Source organism: Mesocricetus auratus, unplaced genomic scaffold, assembly GCF_017639785.1.
Source record: "Mesocricetus auratus isolate SY011 unplaced genomic scaffold, BCM_Maur_2.0 contig_10131_pilon_obj, whole genome shotgun sequence".
NCBI classification, from domain to species: Eukaryota; Metazoa; Chordata; class Mammalia; order Rodentia; family Cricetidae; genus Mesocricetus; species Mesocricetus auratus.
In genome coordinates this window covers 22267-38794 of record NW_024434690.1, presented here as the reverse complement: position 1 = coordinate 38794, position 16528 = coordinate 22267, and the positions used below count along the sequence as shown (strand labels likewise).

At 39.9% G+C, this 16528-nt stretch overlaps 1 protein-coding gene across 1 annotated transcript in view; it reads left to right on the top strand.

Annotated features, from left to right (window-relative positions):
* Positions 1–55: 55 nt before the first annotated feature.
* The window catches only part of LOC101830378 (cytochrome P450 2C26-like), a gene marked incomplete at its 5' end in the record, with an annotated part of 31164 nt that continues 14691 nt past the window's right edge, over positions 56–16528 (top strand). The window contains 2 exon segments of the mRNA XM_040741304.1: positions 56–205; positions 14455–14615. Coding sequence (XP_040597238.1) covers positions 56–205; positions 14455–14615 — 311 coding nt within the window.

The following is a 16528-nucleotide window of genomic DNA, read 5'->3' as shown; positions in this document are numbered from 1 at the left end:
TATCAGATCTCATCTGTTCCCAGAACCTATTTCTGGTCTTTTATTATTTATTCAGGCATTCTTTTTAGCAATGGAAGCAGATGGAAAGAGACGAGGAGATTCTCACTCATGACTCTGAGGAATCTGGGTATGGGCAAAAGGAGCATTGAGGACCGTGTACAAGAGGAAGCACAGTGTCTTGTGGAGGAACTGAGGAAAACCAATGGTAAGTGCAGGTTTATACATTTACATCTCAGTCAGGTATGTGTGTATGTCATGTTTTTATTGTTTTGTTATTCAGAAGCAATGATTATAAGTTTCATGTAAATTTTGTGTAGAGTTTCAGAACTAAGCATTTCCATTAGCGCAGAAGTAATTTGTCTTTGTGGTCATTCCATCACTGAAAAAGTGGTGTGTTAATGGTGACAGAGCCCAATCAGAGGATATTTGTTTACATTTTCTGGGATCACAGTATTCTGAGCAAATTAACTGAGCAGTACAGGGCTTCTTCTAGGGCCATGTTTACAGTGCTGGGTAACAATGAGGTTATTTATCGTTGCCTTTTCTTAGTTGAATGCAACAGAATTTTGATCAATGATAGTGTCTCCTATAGAGTGACATCAAATTATATGGGTATTTTCATAAAATTATTCACTACATTGAGAAAGTTACATAGTATGTTTTGATCATGATTCCTCACCAACTTCAGTCCCATGCAGTTTGCCAAGCTGTCAGTACATAGTCCATGAGCTCCCACTCCTTCAGGTCAGCTGTCTCTGTAGTTTTCCATTTCATGCTTGACCCCACTTACTCATATGTTCTCCTCCTCCCTCCTTCAGCTGACCTCTGGGAGTTCAGTCCAGTGGTTGTCTATGGATAACTGGATCTGCTTCCATCAGTTACTGGATGTAGGTTCTTTGATGACAATTTACAGTAGTCACTAATCTGATTAAAGGGCAAGTCCCGTTCACACACCCTCTACACTATTGCTAGAAGTCATAGCTGGTGTCATCTTTGTGGATTCCTGAGAATTTCTCTAGCATTAGATTTCTCCCTAACCCCATAATGGCTCCCTCAATCAAGATATCTCTTTCAAGATTGCTCTTATCTTCTGTCTCTCCCCCAACTCTTGTCTTCTTGATTCCTCATGTTCCCATCACCTATCTTCTATGAGCCTTTTCAGTCTACCCAGGAGATCTTAAGTATTTCCATTCCTGGGGCCCTCCATGTCTGTCCATCTTAGGGTCCCACTTTTTATCTAACTTCTCAGGGCTTCTGGATTGTAGCCTGGTTATCCTTGGCTTTGCATCTAATATCCACTTATGAGTGAGTACAAGCCAAGTTTGTCTCTCTATTTCTGGGTTATTTCATTCAGGATGTTTTTTCCTAATTCCACACATTTACCTGCAAATTTCAAGATGTCATTGTTTTTTACAGGTGAGTAATATTCCATTGTGTAAATATACAACATTTTCTTTATCCATTCTTTGGTTGAGGAGCATGTTGGATGTTTTCAGGTTCTGGCTGTTACAAATGATGCTGCTATAAGCAAAATTGTGCAAATGTCTTTGTGGTATGATTGTGCATCCTTTGGGTATACCACCCAAGAGTGGTATTGGTGAGTCTTGAGATAGTTCCTAATTTTCTGAGAAACTGCCATTCTGATTTCCAAAGTAGACTTACAAGTTTGCAATTCCCCAGAAAATGAGGAGTGTTCTCCTTACGCCACTGTCAAAATTGTTTTTAATTTTAGCAATTCTGATAGATGTAAGATGGTATCTTAGAGGTTTTTGGATTTGTGCTTCCCTAATGCAAAAAAATTATGATTAGTTCCTTAAATATCTTTCAACTATTTGAGTTTCCTCTGTTCAGAATTCTCTGGTTATATATGTAGCCGATTTTTATATTGGATTATTAGGTTTTTTGGTGCCTAGTTTCTTGAGTACATTGCATATTTTAGAGATCAGTCCTCTGTAAAATGTGGGCTTGGTTTAGATCTGTTCCCATTCTGTAAGCTGCTGTTGTGTCCTATAGACCGTGCCCTTTGCCTTACAGAAGCTTCTCAGCTTTGGTATGTCCCATTTATTGTTTGTTGGTCTCAGAGTCTGTGCTACTGCTGATTTATTTAGGGTGTAGTCACACGTGCCCATGCATTAAAGGATACTTTCCTCATTCTCTTTTGTCTGGTCAGTGTAATTGGATTTATGTTGACATCTTTGATTCACTTGGTCTTGAGTTTGGTGCATGACAACAGATATGATCCATTTGCATTCTTCTACAAATTGACATCCAGTTATCCCAGCACCATTTGTTGAAATTGTTTTCTTTTTTCCCTATTGTACAAATTTGGTTTCTTTGTAAAAAATCAGATTATTGTAGGTGTATGGATTAATTAGTCAGAGTCTTTGATACAATTCCACTGATCTACATGTCTGTTTCAATGCCAATCCCAAATTGATTTTTATTACTTATCTGTATAGTACAAATTGAAGTCAGGAATGCTGATGCCTCTGGAAGATTTTCTTGTACAGGATTGTTTTGGCTATCCTGGGTTTTTCATTTTTCCATATTAAGTTGAGTATTGTTCTTTTAAGGTCTGTGAAGAATTGTGTTGGAGTTTTAATGGGAATTGCATGAATATGTAGATTACTTTGTGTATGATTGCCTGTTTTACTATGTATATCCTAACTATCTAAGAGCATGGTAGATCTTTCCATTTTCTGATATCTTCTTCAATTTCTTTCTTCAAAGACTTGAAATTCTTATCATAAAGTTTTTCACTTGTTTGATTACTGTTACCTTACGATATTTTATGTTATTTGTGGCTATTTTAAATGGTGACACTTCTCTGAATTCTTTCTCTTCCCTTTTATCTTTTCATTATAGTAGGGCTACTGGTTTTTTTAGTTACTCTTGTATCCTGCCACATTACTGAATGCATTTATCAGCTGTAGAATTTTCCTGATAGAGTTTTTTAAGTCACTGAGGTATAATGCCATGTCATCTATAAATAATGGGATTTTGACTTCTTCCCTTTGAATTTCTATTCTCCTGATCTCCTTTTGTTGTCTTATTTCTCTAGCTAGAGCATTGAGTACTATACTGACTAGCTATGGAGAGAGTGGACATGCTTGACTTGTCCCGATTTTAGTGGGATTGCTTTGAGTTTCTCTACATTCAGTTTGATGTTAGCTATTGTCTTGCTGTACATTGCCTTTATTACATTTAATTGTGTTCCTTGAATGCATGACGTCTCCAAGACCTCTATGTTCCTTCACCTTTTGAAGCTTCTGAGTTTGTCATCATCTACTGTAAACTAAAGTTTCTCTGATGGTGGTTGAGACATTTCTTGTATGTCTGGCTTTCTTCTGGATTATGTTTGACTTACCAGGGGTTATACCCTTAAAGAAAACTGACTCAACTTCTTAGGAGAGTTAAGTAGTGCCTGTAGCTTCCTGACTTTTGTTGGGACTTTGCACCCACCTCCCCCTCCATACTGTGATTCTGTCTGCCTCAAGCTTACATGGGTCTTGTGAACATTGTCACAACTGCGGTAAGGTTACAGGTGCAGCCGTCTTGCTGTGTGCATGACCACTGTTTTCCTAGTAGTCACAAACCACCTCTGTGTTTTTCTGCTCACTCTTCCATAATGATCCCTAAAACTTATGAATAAACAGTGAGGTATAGATGTCCCATTTATGGCTAAGCATATGTCTTTTTGCTCTCTGCCTTGTGTGGCTGTGGTTCTGTGTTAATAATCATCTATAACATTAGGCCTTTCTCTGATGTGAACTGAGAGATGCATTAATCAAGAGTTATCATGAGATTATTTGGAGTTGATTTATACTGTGCCCATGTAACAGAGGAATAGTAGTAGATCCTTCCCCACGGTTGATTATATGTCTAGGCACAGAATCTTGGCCGATAATGATGTCAAGTAAGGCTTTATTTTATGGAACAGGTCTTAAAATGAAAATTAATGCTGTTTGTAACTTCCATGATGCTTATGCTACTATGGTACCAGTTGATATTCCTTGACAGGCAAATTGTTATTTTAACTTTCACAGTTTAGAGCTAGGTAATATTGATCATAACTTTTCTCTTCTAGTACCTACATAACACCTTCCAGCACTACCAGAGCTAGCCTTTATAAAAATTTTGAGAAATGTAAAATTAATAAATCTTCAAAAATGAACAGATAATGTCATAAAAATTGGATAGGAAGGAGGCTTAATGTGGTCGTGCATGATTTTTATACTACTACTCAGGAGTCAGAGACACATAGATATCTGTGAGATCAAGCCCAGCATCTTTACAAAAATTCCTCGACAAGCAAGCCTATGCTTTTCTCAAAAACAAAAGATTAAGAAAAAACTAATCAGGAATATATAAAATCAAGGCTGAATTAAATTAACGATGTATAAACTAACAAAAATGCAGAGAATCAATGAAGAGTTATTTCTTTGAAAAGATTAACCGGGGTAAAAAAACGTTCAGTAAATTCAACCAAAGCAAAGATATGCACCAAATGTCTAAAACTGCAGTTGAATTGGGATACATTTCAACACACTGTGTAGTTCTGGCTGTCATGGAACTTGCGCTGTATTTACCCTCAAATGCACTTATCTGTCACCGTAATGCTGGGATTAAAGGTGTGTGCCACTACTGCACTACTGAAATTCAGAAAATCTTAAAGATGAAGTAGAAAGTTCTATCCCACCAAACTGAAAAATCTGAAAGAAACAGATCTCTGTCTCTCTCTGTCTCTGTCTCTGTCTCTGTCTCTGTCTCTCTCTCTCTCTCTCTCTATTTCTCTCTGTCAATACTCAATATATATATATATATATATTTTTTTGTCCTGCCAAATTCAAGTCAAATTTCAATGTACAATTCATATAGACTCAAACATTCAATGATATGGGAGCTGTAATTAAAATCTCTTAACTACTATAGATGAGGACCATGAGGATTCAGGCATAATTCTACCAGAGCTTCAGAAAAGAACCAATGCCAATACTCCTTGAATTATTTACTAAAGGATAAAATGATGAAAGATTTCTAAAAACCTTTGTACAAGGTTGGTATTTCCCTGAAGCAAAACCAAGCAAAGCATAAAAGAAACAAAACAAGGGTTGAAGGAAAGAAAGGAAGAAGGAAGAAAAGAAGGATAGAATGGAAGAAAACTATAGGCTAACATCTCTGAAGAACATGGAGAAAATATTTTTCAATAAAAATTAGCCAAAACAACCCTATACAATAAAGGAAATTCTTGAGGCATCACCATACCTGACTTCAAGCTCTATTATAGAGCTATAATCCTGAAAACAGCTTGGTATTGGCACAAAAATAGGCAGGTAGACCAATGGAACCGAAATGAAAACCCTAATTTTAACCCACACACCTATGAACACTTGATTTTTGACAAAGAAGCTAAAACTGTACAATGGAAAAAAAGAAAGCATCTTCAACATATGGTGCTGGCATAACTGGGTACTGGTATGCAGAAGACTGCAGATAGATCCATGTTTATCGCCTTGTACAAAACTTAAGTCCAAATGGATCAAAGATCTCAACATAAATCCAGCCACACTGAAACTTTTAGAAGAGAAAGTGGGAGATACTCTTCAACGAGTTGGTACAGGAGACCACTTCCTAAACATAACACCAGTGGCGCAAACACTGAGATCGACAATTAACAAATGGGACCTCCTGAAACTAAAAAGCTTCTGTAAGGCAAAGGACACAGTCAACAAGACAAAAAGGCAGTCCACAGAATGGGAAAAGATATTCACTAACCCCACATCTGACAGAGGGCTAATCTCCAAAATTTACAAAGAACTCAAGAAACAAGTCTCCAAAACACCAAAGGATCCAATTAAAAGGTGGGGTACAGAGCTAAATAGAGAATTCTCAACAGAGGAGGCTAAAATGGCCAAGAGACACTTAAGAAAGGGCTCAACATCCTTAGCCATAAGGGAAATGCAAATCAAAACAACTTTTACCATCTTACTCCTATCAGAATGGCTAAAATCAAAAACACCGAAGACAATTTATGCTGGAGAGGATGTGGAGAGAGGGGAACTCTACTCCACTGCTGGTGGGAGTGCCAACTCTTACAGCCTCTTTGGAAATCAGTGTGGAGATTCCTCAGGAAAATGGGAATTAATCTACTGCAAGACCCAGCAATTGCACTCTTGGGCATATATCCAAATGAGGCAAATTCATACAACAAGGGCATCTGCTCCACTATGTTCATAGCAGCATTATTTGTAATATCCAGAACCTGGAAGCAACCTAGATGCCCCTCAACTTAAGAGTGGGTGGAGAAAATGTGGTACATTTATACAATGGAGTATTACTCAGCAGAAAAAAACAATGGAATCTTGAAATTCGCAGGTAAATGGATGGCACTGGAGGAAGCCATCCTGAGTGAGGTAACCCAGTCGCAAAAAGACAAACATGGTATGTACTCACTCATATATGGTTTCTAGTCAAGGATCAGAATAGGGCCAGTCTGCACTTCCACTGATAGAGAGTCTGGGAAACAGGAAAGAACCTAAAAGATATGCATATATGCATAGTACCCAAGAGAAGAGGATTGAGACAAGATCCTCTGAATGGATGGGGAACACGGTGAGGGGTGGGGGGAGTGGGAGCTGGGAAGAAGAGAAGGGGAGAAGAGAAAGAGAGAGTAGGTCATGGGAGTACAGGAAGTTGAGTGGGTGTGGGTAGAATAGGGGGAAGAGGGAATCATAGGTTAGAAGACAGATCAGGCACCAGAGTGACCTCTAGTGATCTAAAGGGATAACACCAATTGGCAAGCTAAGCAATAGTGGAGAGACCACCTCGAATGCCCGTTCCTGATAATGAACTTGATGTCTATAACCATCTGGGAGCCTTCATCCAGTGACTTATGGAAGCAGAGGCAAACACACAATTAAGCACTGAACTGAACCCAAGGAACTCAGCGGCAGAGAGAGAGGAGCGATGAGCAAATTGGCAAAGAATGGGCTGGCAAAACCAGCAGAGACAGCTGATCTGAACAGGGGAGAGCTCTTGGACCCCAGACTGACAGCGAGGAGGCTAACATGGGACTGATCTGGACCCCTCCCCCAAATGTGAGTGTCAGTGAGAAGGCCTGGTCAACCTATGAGGCCTTGAGCAGTGGATCAGTGTCTATCCCTGGAATACAAACAGTCATCGTGTGCCCATAGCACAAAGAGGGATACTCTCTCAGCCTGGACTCTTAGGGGAATGCCTGGACCCTACCCGGAGTGAAATGACAGACTCTAGATATCCCCTATGTGGAAGGAATTGGTAATAGGGTAGGAGGCTGTGGGGAAAGGGGAGTGCGGGAGGAGGGGAGGGAGAGGGAACTGGGATTGACATGTAAAACAAGCTATCTAAAATTAAAATGATAAAAAAATTTACACCAAATTCATATGCATCAAAATGATTATCCACTTTGACCTAATCTGATTAATACCAGAGCTTCAGGGACGGTGCAACATATGGAAATCAATAAATGTAAAGAATTTCATTATTTGTTCTGACATGAAACTTATCACCTTGACTTATATTCTGTTGAAATATATATGACAACACAAATTCTCAATATGTACAAGGATAAATCAAGGATTTATTTCTTTTTTCTTTTTTATTATATATATTTTTTATTTTTAAATTTAAATTTAAATTAGAAACAAGGTTGCTTCACATGCCAATTCCAAGTCCCTCTTTGTTTCCCTCCCCTCCTCGAGTGCCCTTCCAACAACCTGACCAATATCCCTTCATTTCCCTAGGGAGGGTGAGGCCGTGCATGTTGGTGTCCATAGACTGTCATTTCATCGAGGGCAGGGCCAAGACCCTCAGGGTGAGAGTGCATCTCTCATTGTTGGATGGGAGCCCAAAGTCCATTTGTATACCCAGGATAAATACTGATCTACTGCCCAAGGCTCAACAGATTACCTAGGCCTCCTTACTAACACCAACACTCAGGGAGTCTTGATCAGTCCCATGCTGGATTCCCAGACATCAGTCTGGGATTCAAGGGTTAACCCTTGTCAGGTCAGCTGTTTCTGGGGGTTAAACCAGCCCAGTCTTAACCCCTTTGGTCATCAGTCCTCCCTCTCTGTCACTGGATTTCTTGAGTTCAGCTCAGGGCTTAGCCATGGGAGTCTGCCTCTGCTTCCATCACCCACTGAATGAAGGTTCTGATTCCCAGACTCTCTGGACATAGGATTGTATGCTGGCACTCCCCAGATCTATGTCTAAAATCCATATATGAGAGAGTACATGTCATGATTCTCTTTTTGTGACTGGGTTATCCCACTCATGATGGTTTCTTATAGTACCATCCATTTGCCTGCAAATTTCAGGATTCCATTGTGTTTTTCTGCTGAATAGTACTCCATTGTGTAAATGTACCACATTTTCTCTATCCACTCTCCAGTTGAGGAGCATCTAGGTTGCTTCCAAGTTCTGGCTATTACAAATAATGCTGCTATGAACATAGTGGAACAGACATACTTGTTATATGAATGGGCATTTAGGATATATGCCTAAGAGTAGAGTTGCTGGGTCTTGTGGTAGGTTTACTCCCATTTTTCTGAGGAATCTCCATACTGATTTCCAAAGTGGCTGTACAAGTTGCCACTCCCACCAGCAGTGGAGGAGTGTTACCCTTTCACCACATCCTTTCCAGCATAAATTGTCATTGGTGTTTTTTATTTTAGCCATTCTGACAGGAGTGAGATGGTATCTCAGAGTTGTTTAGATTAGCATTTCCCAGATGACTAAGATTGTTGAGCACTTTCTCAAGTGCCTCTCAGCCATTTTAGACTCCTCTATTGAGAATTATCTATTTACTTCTGTAGCCCACTTTTTAATTGGATCCTTTGGTGTTTTGGAGATTTGCTTCATTGAGTTCTTTGTAAATTTTGAAGATCAGCTCTCTGTAAGAAGTGCATTAGTTAATATTTTCCCATTCTGTGGGCTGCCTTTTTGTCTTGCTGACTGTGTCCTTTGCCTTACAGAAGCTTCTCAGTTTCAGGATGTCCCATTTATTAATTGTTGATCTCAGTGTCTGTGCTACTGGTTCAGGAAGCTGTCTCCTATACCAATTCCTTAGCTGTTGGTGTCTGCCTCTGCTCCCATCACCCACTGAATGAAAGGGCCCCATCCACTTTCTCTTCTAACAGGTTCAGTGTCGCTGGATTTATGTTGAGGTCTTTGATCCATTTGGGCTTTAGTTTTTTGCATGGCGATAGACATGAATCTATCTACACTCTTCTACATGCCAGCATCCAGTTATGCCAGCACCATTTGTTGAAAATGCTTTCTTTTTTCCATTGTATATTTTTAGCTTCTTTTTTGAAGATCAGATGTTCATATATGTGTGGTTTAATATCATGGTTTTAAATTCGAATCCATTGGTCCACCTGTCTATTTTTTTTTGTGCCAATACCAACCTATTTTCAGGAGAATAGCTCTATAAAAAAGCTTGAAGACAGGGATGGTGATGCCGCCGGATGTTGCCTTGTTGAACAGTTTTGTTTTTGCTGTCCTGGGGGTCGTTTGTTTTTCCATACTAAATTGATCATTATTCATTCAAGGTCTGTGAAGAATTGTTCTGTTATTTTAATGGGGATTGCATTGAATCTGTAGATTACTTTTGGCAGGATTGCCATTTTTACTACATTGATCCTACCTATCCAAGAGCATGGGATATCTTTCCATTTTCTGAGGGCTTCTTTAATTTCTTTCTTTAAAGACTCAAAGTTCTTGTGATACAGGTCTTTCACTTGTTTGGTTAGTGTTACCCCAAGGTAATTTATGTTGTTTGTGGCAATTGTCAAGGGTGATGTTTCTCTGATTTCTTTCTCAACCCTTTTATCATCTGTATATACTAGGGCTACTGATTTTCTTTAGGTGATCTTGTAGCCTGCCACACATCATCTGCAAATAGTGAACGTTTGACCACTTCCTTTCCAATTTGTATCCCCTTGATCTCCCTTTGTTGTCATGTGGCTCTGGCTAGAACTTCAAGTACAATATTGAAAAGGTATGGAGAGAGTGGACAGCCCTGTCTTGTTCCTGATTTTAGCAGAATTGCATTGAGTTTCTGTCTATATAGTTTGATGTTGGGTGTTGGTTTGCTGTATATAGCTTTTACTATGCTTTGGTATGTTCCTGTTATCCCAGATCTCTCCAAGTCCTTTATCATGAAGGGGTGTTGGATTTTTTCAAAGGCTTTTTCTGCATCTAGTGAGATGATCATGTGAAAATATTTTCCCAACATTTAACTCTCAGGTAATATCTGTATTTGAGGGTGAGGTATGTTTCTTGTATGCAGCAGTAGGATGGGTTCTGTCTTCAAATCCATTCTGTTAGCCCGTGTCTTTAAATGGGGTGAGTTAAGGCCATTAATATTGAGGATTATTAGTGACCATTGATTGCTCATTCTTCTTTGACTTGGAATCATTGGTGGTGGTGGAATTATGTGTGAAATTCCATCTCTTTGTTCTTTTGGCTGTTGGAAAGTGGGATTATCTAGTGCTTATATTTTTCTGGTTGTAGTTAAATTCCTTGTGTTGGAGTTTTCCTTCCAGAACTTTCTTTAGGGCTGGGTTAATGGATACATATTACTTGAATCTAGTTTTGTCATGGAATATCTTATTTTCTCCATCTATAGTGATTGAGAGCTTTGTTGGGTATAGTAGTCTGGCCTGGCATCCATGGTCTCTTAGTGTTGGTAGAATACCTATCCAGGACCTTCTGGCTTTCAGAGTTATCATGGAGAAGCCAGGTGTAATTCTGATAGGTTTGACTTTATATGTTGCTTGGCCTTTTTTTTTAGCTGATCTTAATATTCTTTCTTTATTCTGTATATTTGGGGTCTTGATTATTATATGGTGAGGGGACTTTTTTGTGATACACTCTATTTGCTGTTCTGTAAGCTCCTTGTACCTTCATTGGCATGTCTTTCGTTTGGTTGGGAAAGTTTTCTTCTATCATTTTGTTGAATATGTTTTCTGCCCTTTTGAGGTGGTTTTCTTCACCTTCTTCTATACCTATTATTTTTAAGTTTGGTCTTTTCATGGTGTCCCATATTTCCTGGATGCTTTGTGTTAAGGGTTTGTTGGACTTAAGATTTTCTTTGGTTGATGAATCCATTTCTCCTAGTGTATCTTCAACACCTGAGATTCTCTCTTCCATCTCCTGTATTCTGTTGGTAATGCTTGTATCGGTAGTACCTGACTGTTTGCCCAGCTTTCTATTTCCAGGCTTTCTTCAGATTGTGTTTTTTATTGTGTCTATTTAAGTTTTCAATCTTTGCACTGTTTGAATTGTTTCTTGCAATTTTTGTTTTATCTTTTCGTCCACTTGTTGCATTTTATGAATTTTTTGGTTTGTTCTTTCTTCCATTTCTTACATTTTATGATTTGCTTTTTCTTCCATTTCTTGAATTTTTTGGTTTGCTTTTCTTCCATTTCTTGTATTTTTTGGTTTGTTTTTTCTTCCACTTCTTGCATTTTTTATTTGTTTTTTCTTCCATTTCTTGCATTTTTGATTTGTTTTTTGGTCCATTTCTTTAAAGGTTTTCCTATATCCTCTTTTAGGGCCTCTATCATTTTCATGAAGTTGTTTTTAAGGTCATTTTCTTCTGCTTCATTGGCATTGGAATGTTGGAGTCTTGCTGTTGTGGAGTCTCTAGAATCTGGCAGTGTCATATTTGTTTTTCTGTTGCTGAGTGTGTTTTTGTATTGTCTCTTTCCCATCTCTTCTTCTGGTGGGTGCAGAAAGAGTCCCTTACTGGTCTTGTTGTTAGGGGACCAACGTTCCCTATTGGTGGGTGCTAGCAAGTCCAATTCTCTGGTAGTTCTTCTATTCCTCTTCCTAGTTCTGGTCCCATTGGTGGAGTAGAAGACCAGGAATCTGGGGTGCTTAGCCCCCGAACTGGTCCCCTGGTCCATTTGGTGGAAGAGAGGACCTGGAATCTGGGGTTGTTGGCTCCTGCCAGGATGGTAAGCTCTGTACAATTCCCAGGCAATCCCCAAGCAGGATTTTATTTCTTAATTCAATGATATCTTTAATTAAATTTGAACTATTTTAACCTTTTGTTCTGTCTTTAATCATGCCTGTCATTTCTGCTCAAGTTCACCTTTCCTTGTGTGTGTATGTGTGTGTAGAAAATAAATCACTTTTCTTTTGCTACCCCTATAAATGCTCCTTACCTAAGAAGTTCATGTACTGAAAAAATAATCTGATCATATTCTTGATTACTAAGGACTTTTTCTGTTTTTTAAACAAATTTTTCTTTCAGCTAAAAACAATCTTGTTTTATATACCAATTGCAGATCCCTCTCCCATCCTTGCTCCCATTACCCCACATCACCCCATCCAACACACCATCTAATCCCTAGGGAATCTGACATATCATTTGGGGCAGAGCCTAGGCCCTTCCCCATGTATCTGGGCTGACAGAGTGTCCCTCCATAGAGAATGGGCTCCCAAAGCCCATTAATGCACTATTGATAAATAATGGTTCTACTGCCAAAGGCCCTATAGCCTGTCCAGTCCACCAAACCAACACCCACATTCAGACGCCCTGTTTCTGTCCTATGTTGGTTTCCCCAGCTGTCAGACTGGGATCCATGAGCTCCCACTTACTCAGGTCAGCTGTTTCTGTGGCTTTTCCCAGCATGGTCTAGACCCCTTTGCTCATCACTCCTGACTCTCTACAACAAATTTCAGGAGTTCAGATGATTGCTTAGCTGCCAATATCTGTTTCTGCTTCCATAAGCTACTAGGTGAAGGCTCTAGGATGGAATTTAAGGGCGTCATCAATCTCATTATAGGGGAAGAGCATTTAAGGTAGCTTCTCCACTATTGCTTAGATTCTTAGTTGGGGGTCATCCTTGTGGGTCCCTAGACATTTCCCTAGTGCCAGATTTCTCTTTAAGCCTATAATGACTCCCTCTACTACGGTATCTCCTTTCTTGCTCTGCTTCTCTATTCTTCTCTCAACTCAATCTTCCTTATCCATCATGTTCTCACCCACCCGTTCTCCACTCTTCTTTCAGCTAACTTCCTCGCCCCTCCTTGTGCTCCCAAACTGCTCGGGAGGACTTGTTGCTTTCCCTTTTTCTGGGGAACCCTGTATGTCTCTCTTAGAATCCTCTTTATTTCCTAGCTTCTCTGAGGTTGTGGATTGTAGGCTGGTTATCCTTTTCTCTATGTCTAATATCCACTTATGAGTGATTAAATACCATGTTTGTTTTTCTGTTCACCTAATACACTTTGTAGATTTTAAATGAATATATTCATCATTTACTTCTTTTAAAAATAAACATTATTGTTGCTAATACTGTATGTAGTGTGTGCCTTATGAAGACTTTGCATAGTAGTGTAGCCTGGGCTTTGAAAATGTCTCCCTACCGTCTTCCTTCTGGTCACCTCATCCACAGTTTTCTTATTGCATCCTCCCCAGGCTCCTTCATAATAATTAAAAACTCAGTTTATTTTTCTTTAATATATATAAATGTGTGTACACACATGTGTGCACCATTTGTGTACTTGGTGCCACAGAAGTCAGAAAATTGTGTCATATTTCCATTGTTCTGGAGTTACAGAAATTTATGGACCACCAGGAGGGACTCAGGACTAAGCATTTGGTCCTCTCAAACAGCAGCAAGAACTTTGAATGCAGAGCTATTTTTTATCACTGACCTTATTATACTTTCTGTCTACTTTTCAAATATTGTGTTTACTTCCTACGAAATAAAATGGATTGTTTTAGACAATGAAATGAGAAGAGAGAAGTCTCTTTCACTTCCCCAATGTTGTTTCTCCCTCTTGGAATTAACTGTAAAATAAAAGTTTTCATTTTATTGAGTAATGCAAACAAACCTACATGGAAGTGACTTTTCCTGAGCTCACACATTACTCTCATGTATCTATTAGGAGTTCTTCCCATGTTTTTGCGTCTAATATGAGAAGTCACCTGCAGTGTTGCCGTTTCCTCCTTCCCTGTATCAGTGCTTGCTTTGGTTTCTCATTGTGGCTGCAGATCTCCCAGGTGTACACTCTCCTGTTTAAATCTCAGTGTTATATGGTAATTAGGCATTCCATTAAGAAATAATTCTGTTCCAAATGCTAAAAATTAGAGGTTTATAAAATCTTTTTTTCTTTTTAAATACCAGCTAATTGAATGCGTATTTCTTTTAAATACCAGCTAATATCAGTGTAACAGATATATATGATCTGTTCTTATTTAACTGGTGAGAGTGAGGCCATCTCAAAGTTAAGGTTAAAGAGATATGCTCATTCTACATAAAATAAATGCTTAGCTGTTAGGAAAATTGTAAATAATATATGGTTTAAAACTTCTAAAGAATGTTTACCAGTAAACAAAAGCAAGATGCCATTTTTGTATATTTAATGATATTTCTTCAATTGTTTCTAATTCTTCAGGCTCACCCTGTGATCCCACGTTCATCTTGGGCTGTGCTCCCTGCAATGTGATCTGCTCCATTATTTTCCAGAATCGTTTTGATTATAAAGATCAGGATTTTCTTAACTTCATGGAAAAACTAAACGAAAATGCCAGGATCCTGAGCTCGCCCTGGTTTCAGGTGAAGTAAAGATCTTTTCCTTCTGGGAACACCTTTGTAATCTTTCATTCTCACAGGTCAAATTCAATATGCACCAAGAAGTGAGGTGACCAGACACCATGGTTCTGAACAACATATTATGAAAAGAATATGTAGAAGGCAGATCTAAGTCCATTTGCTATACAAATAGCAAAGCTGAAGGGCAAACTCCGGGTTGGCTCAAGCCTGCTAGGTCTCTATCTATTTCCAACAGATGTTCACTGAACTGTTTGTTTATTAGATTGCATTCAAATCCAGAGATGCTGCCAACTGTTCACAGGACATTATTCTATGAATATTTCTAATCCTCTTTTCTATTATTAAACATATATATCCTGAACATATTGCTAGGCAGGAATATTTTAGTTTAGAAAGAATATTCTCTTAAAGGGTAAAGAATATTAATGGCAATGAAATCTGCCAGGAAACGCTAAGTAGTTTTAGTGCTTTGATGTGTCAGCTGGAATCATAGTTGACAAACAGGTAGAAGATGAGTGATTTAATGCTGTGTGACCCACACCCATCTTCTCAGAGTTGTCCTAGGCACACGTGGCACCTCCTGTACTCTCCATAAAGAATGGCTGTGATCCAGGAACTCAGGGCAACAAGGCACCATGCATTCAGACATGACTATGTTAAGCAAATGCATGGTGTGGTATGGGAAAGACAGAGTTAAAATGGTTCATGTCCTGTGGAGACAGACACAACTCAAGAGATGAAGCGGTGCAGAAAGGGCTGAGGTAGATGTCTTAATTGCCACCAGGGAGGGCCACTGTGATGTCTGGGTCTTGGCTGCATCCAGGACCGATGTCTGGGTTCATGGTCCTGTATCAGCCAGGGTCTGTGTTGATGTCCATAGCTCCTGATAGCACTGAAGGCAAAGATGGAAGGACTGCACAGAGTTAGTCTTGACACTCACTGGCTGCATCACTAGGGGGAACAGGCTCTGTATTTCTTCTGAGAAGCACACTGGAACTAATCCTGTTGACAGGGGTGTGGAGCAGGCCCAAAGAATGTGCACCTGGGAGATCTGTACCAGATAAAGAGGATATTCAATGCTATTAGGAAAACAATATATTTATTTGCCAGAGAGAGAGTTACACAAGCTAGGAGTTAGAAGCGTGGCTGGCTTCCAAGAGAAAAAGGGAGGGTCCTTTTCCTTTCACTTCCTTTTATATCTACCTGTGTCAGTTTACATGTCCCTGCCCTCATGGGCAGATAGCTTTGTGGGGTTCACTCCTACATCTGCCATATGGTTTCTTGAGTGTGGGAGAGCTGACCTCCCTCCCCCCCCCCGCTGCTTGTGGAAGTTGGGACAGTTAGCCCTGAGGTCATAAGAGCAGGAGAGCTGCTCTTGCAGACACCACTGAAGAATGCAGGGAGCAGACCATGCACCTTGTCTGGGCAGCACAGCAGAGCTGACAGTGTCCACAGGGTCAGGTGACTCAGCCATGAGGTTGTGAGTGTGGGAGAGCTGGTCTCACTGCTTGCCTGTCATGGATGGTGTGGTTGGGGAGAGATGCTCCCTTTACCCTCAGCCCCTCACCACCTGAGGCAGATGAGGGAGCTGACCCTTCCCCTTACCAGTCCTAGCCTGGGCAGCAAAGTATAGCTGACCCTGTTGGCAGAGGCACAGGTGAGCTGGCTCAGAGCGTGTGAGAATGGAAATGCTGACCACACCTCTTCATCTGCCATGTGGTGGCAAGGGTGAGGCCAACATGTCCTTCTCACCTCTCTTCTGCCACCTGTGGTGTGTGAGGTTCCTGACCTTCCTCCTTAACAGCTTCAGCACCTGGGAAAGTGGGCCCTGCCCCTCCCCTGGGCAGTACAGCAGAGCTGACCCTATTGACCCCATTGATTGGGGTCGGGACTGAGTGAACCAGCCTAGAGAATGT